Source organism: Danio rerio, chromosome 4, assembly GCF_049306965.1.
Source record: "Danio rerio strain Tuebingen ecotype United States chromosome 4, GRCz12tu, whole genome shotgun sequence".
Taxonomy (NCBI): Eukaryota; Metazoa; Chordata; class Actinopteri; order Cypriniformes; family Danionidae; genus Danio; species Danio rerio.
The window spans coordinates 14,181,447-14,200,323 of record NC_133179.1 but is presented as its reverse complement, the minus strand read 5'-3'; the positions used below and the strand labels follow the sequence as shown (position 1 = coordinate 14,200,323).

The 18,877-nt window shown below is 37.0% G+C and overlaps 2 protein-coding genes across 5 annotated transcripts; one reads left to right on the top strand and one right to left on the bottom strand.

Annotated features, from left to right (window-relative positions):
- Nucleotides 1-8,576, bottom strand: ccdc87 (coiled-coil domain containing 87). Of its 2 annotated transcripts, XM_068220754.2 has the most exons (19): nucleotides 7,986-8,576; nucleotides 7,761-7,912; nucleotides 6,942-7,192; nucleotides 6,703-6,835; nucleotides 6,538-6,631; nucleotides 5,406-5,485; nucleotides 5,168-5,322; nucleotides 4,976-5,096; nucleotides 4,696-4,896; nucleotides 3,808-3,927; nucleotides 3,590-3,705; nucleotides 3,379-3,508; nucleotides 3,162-3,268; nucleotides 2,820-2,935; nucleotides 2,712-2,734; nucleotides 1,162-1,314; nucleotides 893-1,007; nucleotides 646-788; nucleotides 1-564 (listed from the first exon to the last, which is right to left on the bottom strand). In XM_068220754.2, the coding sequence occupies exons 1-19, from the start codon at nucleotides 8,011-8,013 to the stop codon at nucleotides 325-327; spliced, it is 2,478 nt and encodes an 825-aa protein (XP_068076855.1). In that variant the 5' UTR covers nucleotides 8,014-8,576; the 3' UTR covers nucleotides 1-324. The 2 variants fall into 2 exon arrangements, with proteins under 2 accessions (XP_068076855.1, XP_073803200.1); XM_073947099.1 differs by lacking the exon at nucleotides 5,406-5,485.
- Nucleotides 8,577-9,354: 778 nt separating this feature from the next.
- Nucleotides 9,355-18,691, top strand: irf5 (interferon regulatory factor 5). Of its 3 annotated transcripts, none has more exons than NM_001327817.1 (10): nucleotides 9,355-9,629; nucleotides 11,082-11,193; nucleotides 12,552-12,674; nucleotides 13,684-13,870; nucleotides 14,843-14,868; nucleotides 14,954-14,981; nucleotides 15,077-15,520; nucleotides 16,069-16,458; nucleotides 17,381-17,499; nucleotides 18,286-18,691. In NM_001327817.1, the coding sequence occupies exons 2-10, from the start codon at nucleotides 11,143-11,145 to the stop codon at nucleotides 18,466-18,468; spliced, it is 1,551 nt and encodes a 516-aa protein (NP_001314746.1). In that variant the 5' UTR covers nucleotides 9,355-9,629; nucleotides 11,082-11,142; the 3' UTR covers nucleotides 18,469-18,691. The 3 variants fall into 3 exon arrangements, with proteins under 3 accessions (NP_001314746.1, XP_068075673.1, XP_073801946.1); XM_068219572.2 differs by having other exon boundaries at nucleotides 9,422-9,590; XM_073945845.1 differs by lacking the exons at nucleotides 9,355-9,629; nucleotides 11,082-11,193 and adding an exon at nucleotides 11,539-12,297 and having other exon boundaries at nucleotides 12,383-12,674.
- The last annotated feature ends 186 nt before the right edge of the window (nucleotides 18,692-18,877 follow it).

Genomic DNA, 18,877 nt, shown 5'->3' with positions numbered 1-18,877 from the left:
CACTGGCATATAATATTTATTTACAAATAACATGCATTTAAAATCATTAGTTCTGTAGTAATTATATTGGCATGACACATAATACAGTATAAGTTTGCAATATTTCAAACATAAAAAAGTGTACATCTTCTAATTCCAAGGGGGTTTAATTACAAATAAGAAATAAGAAAAAATATTGATCAAATGTTGATCAATGTGTATGGAGTCTTCAGCTTTTGAATGTTTTTACCTAAACAGTATAGAAACAATCAGTTCGGTAAAAAACTGTCAGAACCTGCTTTATTTGCATAGAACTGAACTAGAACTAAGTTGTTACATTTGTCATTAGAGTTCACAGTGTTGTAATATTCTCCCACTTCTCTCACAGTCTGATGTAGGTTGCTCCAGTAGGTTTTGATGGTTGCCCGGGTAAAGCTCCTGACTTTGACTGAGAGGAGGAAGCCTTACAGGTAGAGCTGTCTGTCCTTTTAGAAACATCTCCAGAGATTGAACCCGTCTCTCCTGCTGCAGCCAGTACAACATCTCAGTCCGGTCCCAGCGCATCTTCTCCCTGTATGGGCGACCCTGGGACAGCCAAAAACAATGACAAAGAAGGACAACTGCAAGCAAATTAACAATAGTGTATACAAACAGTCACGCTCTCACCTTATAGCTGATGTTGTCATGAAAACGGGTTGTGATTTGGCCTATTATCTGGGACAGTTCCTCATCTACAACTGAAATTTGAGAGTTGAGCTTCTCCCTTTGAGTCGCCTCCTCCATTCTAGCCATAGATGAGCCAGGAAAACCTGTGTATTCACATTACATCTGTACTAAATGTATGATATAGTCCCATGCATGCAATCCATCATCTCAACAGGGCAGAATTCATTATTCTGTGTGTCTAATGTACCCGGCTGGAAAAATCTGTTGGGATCAGATGCCTCCTTCTCAAAGTCCTCCAACCTGGAAAGCAAGAGCTCCCTCTTCTGGATCAAACAGGTGGCCTGCTCCCATGCAGCAATAGCCTGATAGGACAAATGCAACTATGTGACAACACTGAAGATGATGATGCATAGCCAGGATAGTTTATTTATTATTATTATTATTATTATTATTATTATTATTATTATTATTATTATTATTATTATTATTATTATTATTATTATTATTATTGTATACCTCCTGCAGATGGTCCCTGTGCTCGTATGAGCTGTATTTAATGGCCATGTCTAGTCGCTGTCCTTCTGGCAGATGCAGGGCATTCCAGACCCTTTCCAGCCTGAGCTGCAACTGTTCAGTATCCAGCAGACCAGAAGCTGGACCTTCACCCTCCTGTCCAGAACAACCATCAATCCATCCATCAGTTTGTCTCTGCATCCATCCATATTTCAACCAGTCTCTCCATAATTCAGTCCATCAGTCTCTCCTTCTATTCATCCATCAGTCTCTACATTAATCCATCCATACGTTTCCTGGTCCATTCATCAGACCCTCCATCCATCCATCCATCCATCCATCAGTCTCTCCATTAATCTAACAATTTATCAGTCCAACAGCCAATCCATCCAACAATATATTATGCTGTCTATCCATTGAACTTTCCATCCATCCATCCATCCATCCATCAGTCTCCCCATTACTCCATCCACCGAATGATCTATCAGTACATCAAACCGTCTCTCAGACCTTCAATCCATCCATCCATCCATCCATTACTCTCCATTAATCCATCCATCCAACGATCTATCAGTACATTAATCCATCCATCAGTCTTTCAATTAATCCATCAATCTAACGATCTATCAGTTCAATCAATCCATCCATTCAATGATCTATTAGTTTATCCATCCATCAAACTTTCCATCCATCCATCCATCAGTTTCTCCATTAATCCATACATCAGTCTTTCCATCCATTAAACTTTCCATCCATCCATCCATCCAACAATCTATCTGTACATCCCATCCATCCACCCATCCATCCATCCATCCATCCATCAATCCATCCATCAATCAGTCTTTCCATTAATCCATCCAACGATCTTTCAGTCCATCAACCAATCCATATATCCAACAGTTTGTTAGTCTATCCATCCATCAAACTGTCCATCCATCCATCTGTCCGTCTCTCCATTAATCCACCCATCCAACTATAAATCAGTCCATCCATCAATCCATCCTTCCATCCATGCATTAGTCTCACCATTAATCCATTCATCCAACAATCTATCAGTCCATCCATTCCTCCATCCATCCATGAATATCTCTATTAATCATCCATCCAATGATCAGTCCATTCATCCATCAGTCTTTCATCAATTCATTAGTCTCTCCATTCATACCTAAATGAATCTTTGCATCCTTACATCCATCCATCCATCCATCCATCCATCCATCCATCCATCCATCCATCCATCCATCCATCCATCCATCCATCCATCCATCCATCCATCCATCCATCCATCCATCCATCCATCCATCTATCTATCTATCTATCTATCTATCTATCTATCTATCTATCTATCTATCTATCTATCTATCTATCTATCTATCTATCTATCTATCTATCTATCTGTACTTTCATCTATTCCTCTGTATTAAAAAAGTGATTATGCAAGCTACAACTATGATTTAAACTCATTTCTGTTGAGCTGACATGACATATAAAGGAGAAATTAGTTCAAAACAGAAGTGCAGTTTTATATTACAAGGAAAAAAACATGAACTCACCACATCCTCTTCAAACTTTCTCTCTGAAACACAGATATTCCATGTGTAAATAGCACATTTTCATAAACAGACCAGTATTATTTTTGTTTCTAAAGAAAAATAACATGCCATCCAGTTCTGGTTCTCTCCCCAGTCCCCCCATCTCTATAGTGTTGATGTTCCAGAACCCAGGAACAAACTCCTGTTTGCATCTCCTAAGTGAATCGATCCTTTCCTGCTGCTTTCTGAAAGCGATGATCATCAGATAATATTGATAAGATTAATCTTCGAGTTCATTTTTAATTATAGACATAGAATAACTGGAATCTCACATTACTAGTATTGCACATTGTTTTGTGCTTGTTTTTTCAACTATGAGGCCAATTATGAAGACTCACCAAATCATGTGTCAATCTCCAAATAAATTAGGGAAGAAGAACTAAACATAAAATCCAGATATTAATACCAGACCTTCTCCTCTCCGCTTTCTGGAGTTGATCCAACTTGTGTCTCTCTGCCTCTTCACCATCATCGTCACTGTCATACAAGTGAAACAGAACTGGCAGATAATCAGAGTCCTTCGAAGCCAAGACACAAAAAAACAATCACAACTACTGAAGTACACAAATGACCCACCAGTCTGACTATACTCATCAGCCATTAGCAAACCCACATATTATAAACTTACCTGATTGGAAATGTAGTCCAGATAATCATCTAGTGATAGTTGACACCTCCACCATTGGAACCAGGCTCTGTACGCTCTTGTGGTCACATCTTCAGGCCTCTTTCTGTTTACATTCCTCTCGATTCTCTTTCTGCATATTTGATGCAAGATTAAATGTAATTTTGTGATATCAAAGTACAACAAATTCACAGATAATAATGTAGAACAGTACCTGTGGGATATGTTGTATGGATTGGGCCTCCTGAGTGATTGGTTTATTAGTTTGTCATTAACTATTCTTTTTGGTAGACATAAGGGATTTTTCAAGGAAGGCTCGATAGTGGGATCCTTTAGAAGATGGATCAAAAGACGATTTTATTATTCTCAGATGTATGATATGAGGATGTCATCTACCAAATCATCTAGTCCAAAGACCACTACTTGGCTTACCTCTTCAAAGTCAAAATACTTTGTTGAAATATTCTTAAATAATTCCTCATAGACATTGCTCATCTCCTGTTTTTGTTCAATCAAGTTCTGATCCATCTGAAGAACCGATGCCGAATCAATCTAGACATCGGAATCATACATGCAAGTGCAATATAAGCCAAATTATTAAAGGTTTTACACACCACTTAATGACTTTAAGATTCATTCAAGACCTGCAAAAACCCTGTTGAATATTAATAATATATAATTACATTTTAAATATAGAGATAATATTATTTTAAACTACAAATATACAAATAAAATCACTTATTGAAATACAATATGCATATTAAATGGGAAAACAAACATTTGAAAGGTTGTCTAAAATAAAAAAAAATTAAATATAACAAAATAAAATCCTCTTTTGACTTTCTCTCTAAAACACAGATATTTCTGACATAAAATAACACATTACTTTATTAATTATTTGGTAAATATTAATAATATGTAACTACATTTTAAATACAGAGATAATATTATTTCAAACTACAAATATACAAAAAATCACTTATTAAAATAAAATATGAATATTAAATGAAAAAACTAACATTTTAAAAGTTGTCTAAAATAAAATATAATAAAATAAAAAATCTGAGTAAAAATACAATTAAGCTAAAGATACTCTTTAAAAATACAAATGAAACTGCCAAAGACAGACAATAAAACCATTAAAAATATACTTAGAACTACCTAAATACACTAATATATACTCTACAATAATAAATAAATGCATTAAAATGACCAAAAAAATTATAAAATAAAAAAAAACAAGATTCAAATTTCTAACTTTCAAAAACACCTTAACAGTATATAAATACTACCAAAACAACACTGACATTAGAGTAGCACCTCTTTAGTGAGATCATTGTAGACTGGTGGGCACATCCTGAGTTTGAGGGTCTCTGGAAAAACCCAATCAGGCACTCTGACCGCGGCAGTGCGCATGATGGTTTGAGGGGTAAACGCCACACTGACCACGTCTCCTTGTGCACGCAATTGTTTTTCCACAGCTCTGCCCTTCTTTTTTTCCTTTACTTCCTCTTTCATTTTCTAGACAGAAAATAGCAATGAACAACTGTAAAGTCAGATCTGCAGACGGTTTATCGCAGATGATCCAGTCTCTACGTACCAGTAGTCTTTTTTTGAGCTTTTGGAGTCTGCTAGAGTTAAAGAAGGTCAACGCATCTATAAGTGGGAACAGATCTGCCTCACAGTTACAGTCGTCTTCATTATCGCTCTCCTGTAATAATCTAAAAACACATCGATGTTTATTTTTGCACTATGAATGATATGTTGCATGGGTGAATTTTAAAATCCCAACCTCTTCAGATCCTCTCCAGGGCTGATGTGTTTCTCCAAGCTGGAAGGAGAATCTGTGGACAGTAGGAGCAATGGGGATGAAGGCCGACGAAGCTGCCTTATATCCAGCTCCTCCAGAAGACTCTCTCTCCGCAGGTTTGGCATGGAATGACATCCCTAAGAGAGAAGAAACAGAATTTGTCTACATGCTAAACGTTGAACATTTGCAATATGGAACTTGTGGTTAAATTTCTTGTCACCTTTAATCTGACCAATCGGTTTTGATTGGGACTCTGATCTCGCTCTTGTTTTAGTGTACTGCAGATGCTTGCTGTGGAACCTGGATGAATGATGCATCTTATGAGTGATGCATCTTATGAGTGATGCATGATGCATCTTAAAGAGTGTCCTATAGTAACGTCTTGCTTTATAACCCATCACCTGTAATTTGGTTGTATATAAGAATTCTCATGTATTGACCTTATTCATCACGTTCAAGCAGGCTCCCGTTGGAATCTTTTTGGCCAGTTTCATTAATTTTCATTGATTTGTAGACGTCCAAAAGAGCGCACTATGCTTCTTAATGTTGCAATCTAATATTATTGAATCAATCAACTTTTTGTGTATAGTTATGAACACACTTGTTTATAGAGGAAGTTTGACTGTTTGTTATTCCTAGCCATTTCACCCATAAGTGAAGTTCTAAAACAATTGCAAAAGTGAGAGCACTTCAGCCTTGCAGATTAAGGTCAATACATCCCTTTTTATTATAAATGCACAGCTTGAAATGAAACAATGTAACTTTAAACTGCAGTTCATTTAACTGTGACTGGTGTCACCAATCACAAGTGTTCCTGAATTCCACATGTAAGCCATTTAAAGGGATAGTCCACCAGAAACATATTAATAATGCCATCATTTAGTTACTGTCATGACTTTCTAAATTTGTATGCTTTTCTGTGGAATAAAATTTTGTAAGGAATATATTTGTCTGTATAAAGAAAGTAAAAAGATTCAAAACAACTTTGTTTTAACAAAAAAGCTTGTTTTAAATGTTCATTTTTTACATAAAAAACAGCTCTTTTGCTTCATAAGAACTCAACATATCATCAGGAGCCATGTGCATTCATTTAGTTTTGCCTGTATTTGTTTTTTGACTCTCAAAATGCTGGTAGGACCACGATTTCAGCTGAAAGGTTTGAAATGCTTTACTGAAGAAATAGACAGTCTACTTATTCTTGAATGGCCTGAGGGTCACAAGCTTTTAGAGTCTGCTAGAATTAAAGAAGGTCAAGGCTTCTTTAAGCATTAGTAGTAGTTTTTGGGTCTCTTTAAAACAACATGTAGTTGCATACATAAAGGCAAAACATGTATTTGTATGTCTTGCCGTACACTGATTGTCGGTCTTATATAAGATTTGCTCCATGTTGCAGGGCAGAAGGTCATACACACTTTGTAGATCCAGCTCCCCGATTTTATCCTGAATCTGTAAACACAAAAACATTCTAATAAGACCTTAACATGTCTCTCTTTACAACATGATTACACATAACACACCTCCCTGAGGTCATCCTCCACAGTTTTTTCCTGTGTGCACGTCTCTGTTTGTAAAGCTTTTTGCTGTATTACAGTACTCCTCATAGCCTTGATTCCTGTGACAATCCGGCATCGTATTGAACGAATATTCAAGCTGCAAACAGAAATAGTCACAATTTAATGTCAAAAACAATTAATAAAATAAATAAATGAATTAATTAAAAATAATTGCACACTTGATATAAAAAAGAGACACTTACAGACTGGTGCAGTCCACGGCCAACTGAGCTGCCAGCCTCTTGCGGTTGGCACAATCGCTGAAGACCCCTCGCCTCCGCAGAGTCTCTGTCAGGTGAAGGTAGCGCAGAAACAGCTGCTCACAGATGTGCAGAACCTCGCTGAAGGTCTGGCGATGCAGCTGCACTTTCTCATCCCGGCTCAGTGTGGAGTCCACGGGACGGATTTTCAGGTCCTGCCAAATCAGAGCCAGCTCAGAGGACAGCACTGCAGTCTAAAAGTCAAAAGCAAAAAAAAAAAAAAAGAGATTTAACGGAGTGTATACAATCCAGTAAATGAGTAGAACAAAATAATCTGAATGAATGAAAAAGTCTGCAGACAATGTAAACTCTCAAAAATACAAAAAGGACACAAGGGAGATAAAGTAACAATAGCTTGGCGTTGACGAGGGTCAGTGTGTGACTGAAATGCTCGCCTTTTTTTATTTATTTTTTGAGAGTGTGCAGTCACTTAAAGGGACATTTCACTCAAAAAATTAAGATTTATTCACCATTTACTCACTCGCAAGTGGGCTTTTCCTCTGTTGAACATGAAAGAAGATATTTAGAATATTGTTAGAAACCTGTAACCATTGACTTCCATGGTAAATAACAAAACAATTAGAATGGAAGTCAATGGTTACCGTTTTCAAAATGTTTTGAAACTATTGTATCTTGTGTTCAACAGAAGAAAGAAACACATAAAAGTTTGAAACAAGTAAAGGGTTAGTAAATGATGACTTTTATTAATTTCTCACAAACGCTTTTAGACAATGTCTGCAATATATTTTTAATCTGTCTGACCAGAGACTGTCGGTCTTCATCACAGATGGAGTAACGCTGTGATATCTGCATGATTCTGTCCTCAAGCTGTTTGCACAATTGTGTCAGAGAACTCGGGATGCATCTTTTCTTATTGTTAACTGAAGACTCCAACATCACTTCCTTAGACCTGTCTGCAGATGAATTTATGAATTAGCATTACTGTTATTTCAATGACAAACATTTGAGAGTTGAATAAGTACAAACCTGTCATCCTTCCAACACGGACGTCCATATGGCTGAAAAATGAAAGTGATCTCTGAAGAATATCTTGATAGTGACCATCATTTGTAGATCACATCACATTGTTAAGAAATCCTTAATAATTTCCCCAGTCATTCTCAAAAAGTCACTGCACAAGAGGAATGTCTGACAGTCTTATGGTAAAACTAACTAGTCAAATAGTCAGAAATTATGGTCAAACAAAATTATATTTAAAAAACATCTTCAGAGTTTTAGAAAAACAGCATCCAGTTTCCGCATTCATTCGGCAGTAGCAGTTTTAAGTGCTGTTTTAACGTTAAGCTGTTTTAGGTTTAAACCTGGTGCAATAAAGCTCTTTAGTGAACATCACGTGATTTATGTCAAAACAGTACTAGTAAAGTATATTTATAATTAAATTACAATACAAACGGTTTAAAAATTAACTAGACTATTATGTATTGTGGTTTGAAGATCAAAATCAAGACAAAAATATAGTTTATCGAAATGTGGCTAAAGTTCCGCCTGTGCATGTCGGTGTACTAACAAGCGACGTTACCCTGGAAACTCTGGTCACGCACGACGTCATTGCGCACCCTTGGAATTGACACTGCGTGGCTTTTAATTGTGCTGGTAAATTTTATCTTAAAACGAACTTTAAAAGAAAAATGTTTACTGTATTCAGTTAGTTAATTTAAAGTATTTAAAACTGCGCGCACAATAATTAAAAACAAACTTATTCAAAAGATTTTCAATGAGTAAATGAAAAGTCTGAAGTAAATGAACATTGTATTTAGAAATAAACATTAAGATGTAAATATTTAGAACAAAATAAATATTATTAGCGTAATATAAACTAATAATAGCCAAAATAATAATGGCTTACCATTTTATTAAAATAAATAAACAAAAATGTGATTAAAACAAACAACTCCAAACAGTCGTTACACAAACTAGTTTAAAATGATCAAACCTGATTAAAATAAATAAATTAATATGCTAGTTAAAATAAGAATATATAAAAACAATATAAACACAATATTATGTCAAATATTATTATATTATATATGCTCGTGAATCAAAAGAAGTCTCAGAACCCACCTAGCGAACAAATAAACGTACAGCAGCTTATAGTGTAAACTTATAAACACTAAATATTGTTTTATTAAATCTCAAATGGGATTAAATAAATGGGAAATATTTACAGTTTAGAAATTAATTTTCTGCACAGCTGGGTTAAATCTTATAAAACTTTAAAAGCAGTACTTTCAGTATGGTATAAATAAATACTTAAATAAAAAAATAAAAAAATAAAAAATAAATAAAATGCTAATAAAATGGACATTTCGTTGCTGAATCTCTTACAAACTTTGACACAGAGAGAGCGTCTAGAGAACACACCACTTCCGTTTACATTAGCCCCTGTCATCCGGAAGGGTGGTACCTGTTCAACTTCTGCAAACACGTCTTGTGTCGTCTCAAGCCTGTAAAAAACAATATGGATATGAGCAGGTCCTGCTGGAGAGGCGCGATCAGTCAGTGCGAGCTTGATCTGCACTAAGGACGTTCAGACGCGGATCGAACCTTCACCTGGATATATGCGTCCGTCAGGTAAACGCTGATTCACCGTTTGGACACTTTTGCGTGCAGGCAAGTGATTTTTACCTTCGTTAAAGCATTTGTTAAAGTTACAGAGCACTAAATTCTGACTGTTTTACTTTGAATTGCTCCGACGAGTGCTTGTCGTTCTCAGACAGGTGGTATTTAACCTGGCGTTTTGGAAACAATCGTGGCTCTTTCGGTATTTAGCAGCGTTAATGTGTTTTGTTTTTTGTGTGCGCGCATTTGTATCTTACTTAAAAAAAATCATGTTTGGTAATATATAACTGTGAGTTCCTCCCAATTATTTAAAAAATGTTTGGTTTTCGTGTGTAAAATAACCTTGGTTATAAATATAATATGTATATCATATTAAATATATAGTATATTAAAGTATTGTCTATTATCTATCTATCTATCTATCTATCTATCTATCTATCTATCTATCTATCTATCTATCTATCTATCTATCTATCTTTATGCTATTCACTATACTCAACAATTGGTTTTAAATAGAAATACTGTATTAAACGGTGTTATCGATTTAGGTACTTTTAATAATCAATAATGTTGTTGACTTAAAAAGGTTGATAATCTAATCTAATTGCTTTTAGCCATTTTTTACAACATAAACATTAATTATACGGCTCTAAATAAAGTTTCTTGTGTTAAAGGTAAAAAAATAAACAGCTTTTCTGGAGACCTTCAGACATATTAAATACAAATGCTCAAAAAAAGTGAAGAACTGCATTGTTTATACCTTGAGATAAGTGCAATAACTTAACTTAATTAGAGAAGACTCATCAGATTTTCTTTAATCAGGTTCTCCACCTACTTCTCCATCCTAAAACAAATCAAATTGACTCTTGTTAGCATTAGGCTAGCATTGTTCCTCTTGTCAATTCTTAATGAATGAATTTAGTAGTATTTCCAACTTCCTTAATGGGAGAGAAATATTAAGACAGCATTTAGCACTCGCTAAAAAAAGTCCTGTGAGTGTCAGAATGTTCAGTCAGCTTTGAAAGTTTCAGAGCCTCTTTCATTTCTGCATAAATCAGATACAAAACAAATCCGTCACGAAAACACCTTTTGGTCGAAGTGTCTTTTTTCCCCCTTTTGTAAAAGCTGCCGGCACTAATGGTAGCGTTCAAGCTTGGCTGTCATTGTGCTCGGTCATGTTGACGTTTATTTACAGAGGTAACATGACCTCGCTGCTACTGAGCTTTTAAAAACCAAATACCCGCATGTTTCTATTTTCCCACGAGCACCTGCTTTGATAGCAGCGATTCGAGGTTTAGCTGAGGCCTAAAGGCTCTCTTCTTGTCACATTTATCACCGTGCTGCTATTGTGGTGAAGGTATTCAACCTTTTGCCCTAAAATTGTTAAAGATATCTGTTTGGTTACACAAATGTCATTCATTTTTTCAAATCATGTTCGTCTGTGATGGTTTCTTACTTCCAGACTAAATCATCCGTCTGTTCCCTTACTGTTTTTGATAATAGTTGACCTAAAGAACAGTGTTCACCATCACTACCTCCTCCGACCTCTTTGCTGTCCAGCACCATGAGTGGTCAACCACGGAGGATCCGTCTGAAGCCATGGCTGCTGGCACAGGTGATCTAATAATTACATTGTAATTTTAAAAGAAAAAAAATAAATACTGTAAAGGATCATTGGAATTCATGCAAGAGGCTTTTTGAAAACAGGACGTACGATTATAGATTGTTACACCAAAAATGACTTCCCACATGTCCTTCCAAACCTGCTGTAAGAAACAAAAGAAATCCTATTGATTGTGTAATGGTTAAAATGTGGGTTGCATTGGTTTAATGGAAACTATTGGGGTCACCGTGTGTCTTAATAGAATTTTCTTTCTTTATGTGCCATTTTATCCTAATCTAGTATGGCCCAAAACACTCAACTAGATAGGGTTGCTAGATCTGGAACAAAATCAGACCACAGCCAAAATCACAAATGTCATTAAACAGGCCCTCTAAATATCACATTTAACATGTATGCCACGTCCATAACTGAAAAACACAAGATTATGCTTCATCCACAATTTTTAAATTGAAATTATAATCTTAAACACTATTGTTCGCATAAATGAGCTCAAAGACTATCAAAACTATAATTTTATCATTGATTGAATGGATAATATTCAAGATCTTTTGAAGAAAATCAACCTGCAGCAATTAAAATTAAAAAGAAGAATTGAGATTCTTTCAATTTACAATTATGGATTGTTTCTCAAAATTTCAGACCCAATCCTATATTTAATAAGGTCTTTTAAAGAAAATCGAAATGCAGCAATTGAACTGATTCCAATTTCAGTGGGGAAACTTGGCAACAATTGAGTATTTTTGTCAACGGTAAAACTTCAGTTATGGTTTCTGTTTAGTTTTTTTTAACAATACAATTACCATAAAAGCACTGATTCTTTCATGAGGTCACCAATCATATCACAACATTTTCACATACACACTTATGCATTTGAGCAATATAGTTGATTCTAAACCAATACAAATAAAAATTTAATTCAGAGCCACGCTCAAAGCTAGAAAACGTGGTAGATGCCACTTGTGCGACATTGTAAAAGTCTAACGTTGTTTGACCTCTTGTATTTGCAATCTGTGGGAATGCAAGTAGGAACTTGGATGCAAATGGATCAACATGGCTGTAATTCAGGCGATCGACAGAGAGCAGTTTGTTTTGAAAGTACATTGCCCCACTACTTGACAATAGAAAATTGATTTCGGCACATCCGTACTCTTTCTAAAACATTTGCTAATGTGACCTTCAGAGTTCAAACTGATTGGAATGGTATAGCCGTTCGACAGCCATCTTGCAGCAACCACCACATATCATCAACATCTAAAATGAAAGGAATACTAGAAGAGGAATATCATTGGAAATCTTGACATGTCAAGCTTGTTCTACATTAGTTAAGTAAACGTTTCTCGCCCTGCCAGATCAACAGCGGGAAATACCCAGGACTGCATTGGCTCAATCAAGAGCGTAGACTCTTTCGGATCCCTTGGAGACATGCCACCCGTCATATGCCTACCCTGGAGGAGGAGAACACTATTTTTAAGGTGAATTATATGACTTTGCAATCACTCATGCAAGTAGTATTTCATAAAGTTTTGTCCCCTGGGTAGTGTGACTACAATATTATCCCCCTTATATCTCCATTGTGTTCTAAAGTTAGCACTAGGGGGATTTGAGGGGTGTTTTGAAGTTTCAAGGTGCTAAAATACTCAGTAGTTTCACTCTGCATTGTTCAATAAAAGAAAGCATTTGTTATTGAAATGCCAGTTTGCTGTTGATGATTACTGCACATCACTGAGCCATTAATATTTCTGTATTCACAAGCCTCTGCAATGTGTTAAAGGACAGGCTTTTTAATACTTTTGCAATCGCGCTTTGGAGAACTAAAAATGGAGTTTCAATTCCACTTGACATCACCGCGGCAAGATTTTAAAGAGGAAGTCATGAGTTTAAAACCATGAGGTCGAAGACCCTGTTAGAGTTTTCTGCCTGTTACAATTGCTTTGAGCTGTTCAGTGCAAGTCTTACAATTAGTCAATATATTTATCAGAAAAACACACCAAACATATTGATAATTGAACAGATTGAACTCCACCGATTGGACTATATGTTAGAATAGTCTAACAATCTTGCACTGTTGCATTACTGAGCATGTGTTCACACTTGTTGTTTTGAACTTGTGGTTTGTACCAAAAATGAGTCGCTTAGGGTTCACATGATTTTTCTTTGTTTTAACAAAATGATGAGCTAAAAAGTAAGTTAAGACACAAAACGAAATCAATAAATCCAAAACATTCATTTTATTGTATATATTTTGCTAAATTACCAACGGGAAGATACCGAATATCAAAATCAACTAAATGCATGAAGTACATATGATGGAAATAGCTTTTGTTGAGAACTCCCAAAGAGCATATAAAATGTGTGAAGGAATTTAAAATGGAGGCAAAAAATCCCCTACATTCACATTGAGTAATCTAACTAGAGAATGTTTTGATTGATCCATTTTGAAGATAAAATTATTTTCTTCCGTTGGCTTATTTTGATTCGCAGGCTTGGGCTCTGGAAACCGGCAAGTACCAGGAAGGAATAGATGAGCCTGATCCAGCCAAATGGAAAGCTAACCTCCGCTGTGCCCTAAACAAAAGTCGGGAGTTCAGACTCAACTACGATGGCACTAAGGACACCCCCGTGCAGCCTTATAAGATCTATGAGGTGTGCGATCAGTCAGTCAATGGAGGTAAGGACATTGGACAGTTGCTCAAAATTGTTTGTAACTCCAGAATTAAAGCATAATATTTGGAAATGTGCTGTAAGTCAGCTGTTCCCAACCGTTTTTTGCCTGAGACCTCCTTTTCCCCTGGAAAATATTGATGTAAGGCCCCCTCCACATTTAATTATATTATAGCATCGTTTTCAAACAAACGGTATGTTTATTACTATATCTAGATATGTTTATGTACAAATAATAGCCTAATGAAAAATATCAGTAGGTCATTTGTATTAGGTGCACCTTGCGATATTGGGAATGAGTCGTCTGCAAGTGCCTTAATTTGGATAGCCTTATGCATTCATTAGTAAGAACTTTGGCACAGATAAATGCACTGTGGCTGGGGCAGGGACTCTGCTTTGAAAAAATGGAATAAAAGCATAGTTCAGGTGACTAACTTAGTATTTCTTGCATTTCGTGTTTTTTCGTATTACTAGAGCTGTGACCCGAAATGTTTGGAGCTTCCTCACCTGGGTCCTGTATGCTCATTGCTATTAGCTGCTGAAGGCGAATCAATGAGACTCGGGGTGGACGAATTACAAATCTGTCAATTTTTAGGTCAGCCAGGGGATAAAATGAACTAAGGCAACATCATCGTTTTACTAATTGTCCACTGCTATTTTTTTTTTTTTTTAAATATGACACAACACTACTGCGTTGTAGTTCACCATTGACGTTTTGGTGGTCAAGTACTTGCCCAGGTCTTTAGACTGAACGTTAAATTTATATTTATTTCATGACGTTAGACAGTCATGCTTTCGTAGTTTACACTAATATGGTAATTGGTATCGTTCTTGAAGACATTCACTGACTCTCAATCAATATTGTGTAATAACATAATAAAAAATTATTTGATTATTGTCATGTAAATGGATCCATAGTTGTTTTATTGGGAATAAAGATGTAAAAGCAATACATGATCTTTCCTTTTGTTGGTTTTAGATGCCGTAGAGGATGAGGAAGAAGAGGTAAGTGCTGAAGATAAAATTTTTATCTAATAACTGCAGGTCAAACTAAATAAATGGTTAAAATCTGTTTATTTTGGAATTTCAGCTACAAAACTTTGTCCACCTTTCCATTGGTAAGAATACAATTCAATTGTTTCTTTTTTTAATGAATGTTTGTTTATAACATGCATATTTTTTAATAAATATTCTGCTGCTTGTTTTCTGACAGACCCCAGAGTGGGCGAACCTTCCAACTACCCAGCGTACCCTCCTAGAGTTGACGTTCCCTTTACTTCTCCGATTGGTGACAGTTATAATCCTGCCCACCACAACCCTCCAATGAACCTCATAGGAGACATTCACAATAACCCTAATGGAGGTGCTTCTATGGTCGCTCATCTGGCCCAGCCTAGCACTGGACCTTCTGAATTTCCCAGTCAGAGAGCTATCAAAGTTGAACAAGGAGCATTTCCTATTCATGGCGGCGGACTGCAGAATGGTATGGGAATGGGGACTGGAGTCATACCACCTCCTGTTCTTCAAGATGTAGTTACTCATCCTGTTGGACCTCCAGCCATAGTGGACAGCCCAATGCAGGAGGTGCCATCTCAAGCAGAGAACCAGATTCATCCCTGCATCTCAGAATTGCTGAGCAGCCCACACATGCTGCCCTGTAAGCCTCTATTGCCTCATTCTTCTGGATATTAGACATGACTAAATCTCAGGGAAGAAAGTAGTCCCTCCTGTTCATTTTGAGTAATGCTGATGTTAAATGACTTTTTAAGGGGTGTGTGTTAAGCAGGGGTGTCAAACCTGTTCCTCTGTCCTGCAAAGTTTAGCTTCAGCCCTAATTAATTGTGCCTGAAGTAGCTATTCATGGTCTTCAGATTCATTAGAAATATCTAGGGATGTGTGTTGGGGATCAAATCTCCAGAACGTCGGCTCTCCAGTTGCAGGATTGGTATTAAGGGACTAAAATCAACCTATAGTGCACAACGTAGTTCTATTATTATGAAAACGTCAGTAGTTACATTGGAAGTGCAATATTTAAATCGCAGTTCATCCAAAAAGGAAAGGGGTGTCATCATTCTCACTTCTTTTGTGGTCCAAAATTGAAATGAGTATGTTAGGCTTAATATTCATGCTGCTTGTTTTTACACAATGGGAAGTGAATACTGAGCCAAATTGATGTTCATTGTTTTTTTACCCCTACTTCTCTAGTAACTGATCTGGATATCAAGTTCCAGTATAGGGGTCGGACGGCTGGTTCTCTGACGGTCAGTAACCCTCAGGGTTGTAGACTTTACTACGGTAACCTGGCGCCCACACTGGAGCAGGTGGCGCTGTTTGGTCCAGTCACTCTGCAGCAGGTGCTGTTTCCAGGAACGGCTGAGATCCAGAACGAGAAGCAGAGGTTCTACACCGACCATCTGCTGGACGTAATGGACCGAGGGCTGATTTTGGAGATCACGGGACAGGATATCTACGCCATCCGACTGTGCCAGTGTAAAGTGTTCTGGTCTGGGCCCGGTGTACTCGAGCAGGGTCCACCCAATCCAATGGAAAGAGAGATAAGGATCAGGGTCTTCAGTCTGAACAAGTTCCTTCAGGGTAAGATCAATCACTCTTGGATTTAATGCAACTAGAGACTCAACTAAGCGTGCTTTCACACCTTTGGATCGATTCTTTTGTTCTGAAAATTGATACAATGTTTGTTTTTGTTCTTGGAGCTAAAACAAGTCACGTGCGAGTAAACTCTTGCCACATTGGTCAAAGTTTCACGGTTTATTTTGCAGAGTCCCGCTCAGCTGTCATGCGTCCTTATTTTTATTTATGATGATGAGCAATAAGACATTCTTATTCACAGACATCATCATTAAATATAGATCAGAGGTCATACAGAGCCATTGGCAAATGTATTATAGGATTTACATTATAGAGAAATAACATAAACCAAGCTTACATATCCATAATACACTGTGATATAGCCTGGTGTGTGGGGTTGTTTTGCCTTTCACTACTATCAATCCGCTCCAGATTTCATTTCAATTCAGCCTAGACCACCTCATTCAGGTGATCTCAGACCGATTGTTTTGGCAGGGATCTGAGCGTTCTTTGCTGGATTCACATATACCAAACCAACCGTGCTAACTGGGGAAATGCAACAGGTTCCGAAACAAGTCTAGGTGTGAAAGCACCCTGAGACTCAATATTCGAAGTTTGGAAGAATCAAACTGGAAGCAAGATGACAGAATTGTGACCGAATTTATAAGACGACAAAACGTTCACATCCATGAAGTAAATAAAGCCTCACTTAACCAGACTTTGTTCTTCGTTTTGTTGCAGTAGTGCTGCAGGGGTTTCATGTCTTTGTTGGGAAGTGAAAAAGAGAAAATTGCCTAACTTGTCCTGTATATTTCAACTACACTTCCACACTTGTATGCTGGAACTGTATGTTGCATCATTGTGTTGACAAGTATTCGATTCAGATAAACAAAAAATGTCTCTGCTTTATCCTCCTCTTTTCCGCCAGCTCTCATTTTGTATCAGAAAGGAGAGGCGCCCACTCCACCACCCTTTGAGATCTACTTCTGCTTTGGGGAAGACTGGCCTGACCGAAAGCCTAAGGAGAAAAAGCTCATCATTGTCCAGGTGAGGAGATCACATCCCTGTTCATGTAGAGCAGGGGTCACCAATCCTGGTCCTGAAGGTCCCTGCTGGATATAGCTCCAACTTGCCTCAACACACCTGCCTGGATGTTTCAAGTATAACTAGTAATACCTTGATTGATTGGCTTGTTCAGGTGTGTTTGATTAGGGTTGGAGCTAAAATCTGCAGGACACCAGTCTTCCAGGAACAAGTTTGGTGACCCCTGATGTAGAGTGTGAAGACTGCTTAGTCATTGTTTTAAGTTGTTTAAGTCGTTGGGTGTTTCACATTACTTAATACCATGTTTTACCCAAATTAGCATTAAGAATTTGAGCTGAGGCTAAGGTTACGGTGCTGTATTCGTCATGTTTTTGGCCTGAAAAGACTGACATCTTTTCAAAATCAAACTTGTCAATATACACTGTATTGCAAATCTTTGTTTAATAATTTAGCATTTTCAAGCTAGCATTGATGTGAAGTAGCAAGATAAACATGATTAGCAAACCATGTTAAATAGTGTTATCAACAACAAACGGTGCTCTATTCACCAGATGAAGAGCTGTTTTAAAGCAAAATATAGATTAACGTTAGGTTTTTAGACTTAGCATTTTGCAATGTTAGCAATTTAGCTCCGGTATAACCAAGTGAACAGCTTTTCCAAGTCTAAGCTTTCATCATATAGTGCATTTCATCGCTTCATCATACAAAAGCATTGTTTTTCCAAACCTAGCTTGGATTGCTAAGGCAAAACAACCCTGCTTCTGCTAACTGTACCTACTTTTATTTTAGGTGGTTCCAGTTGTTGCCAGAATCCTTACCGAGATGTTTTCAGGTGAGCTCTCGTGGTCTACAGACAGCATTCGGTTGCAGATCTCCAACCCCGATTTAAAGGACCATACAGTGGAGCAGTTCAAAGAGATTCACAGACTTTTGCAGAGTCAAAGCGCACATCCCAACTGGCCGACTAACTGAAAGGAGAGACCATTATTATAGTTCTCATTCAAATTTGAGGTCCTTTCGGCACCTTTGAACAACAGAATAGGGAGGTGGCCTCAAATTTGCCTGAGTGAAAACATTTCCATAGGATAAACTGACCACTTGACATTTCTTTTCTAACATTTTTTTTGTTTGTTGTCTTTATGTAAACTTGTCTTTTAAAATGATATTTCAATAAATACCATTGCAGTATTTTAAATGGTGGCTGGAATGCTCAGGTTATGCACCTACTTGACCCTGATACACCCTAAAAAGCTGCATCACTCATACTTTAAAACTCCTTCTTGGCAAGGAGCTGCGGATATCTGCTGACCTCATCCTATAGGGTTCATGCCAGAAACATGAACCCGCACGACTTGAACGGATACGACTACATAATGTTCAT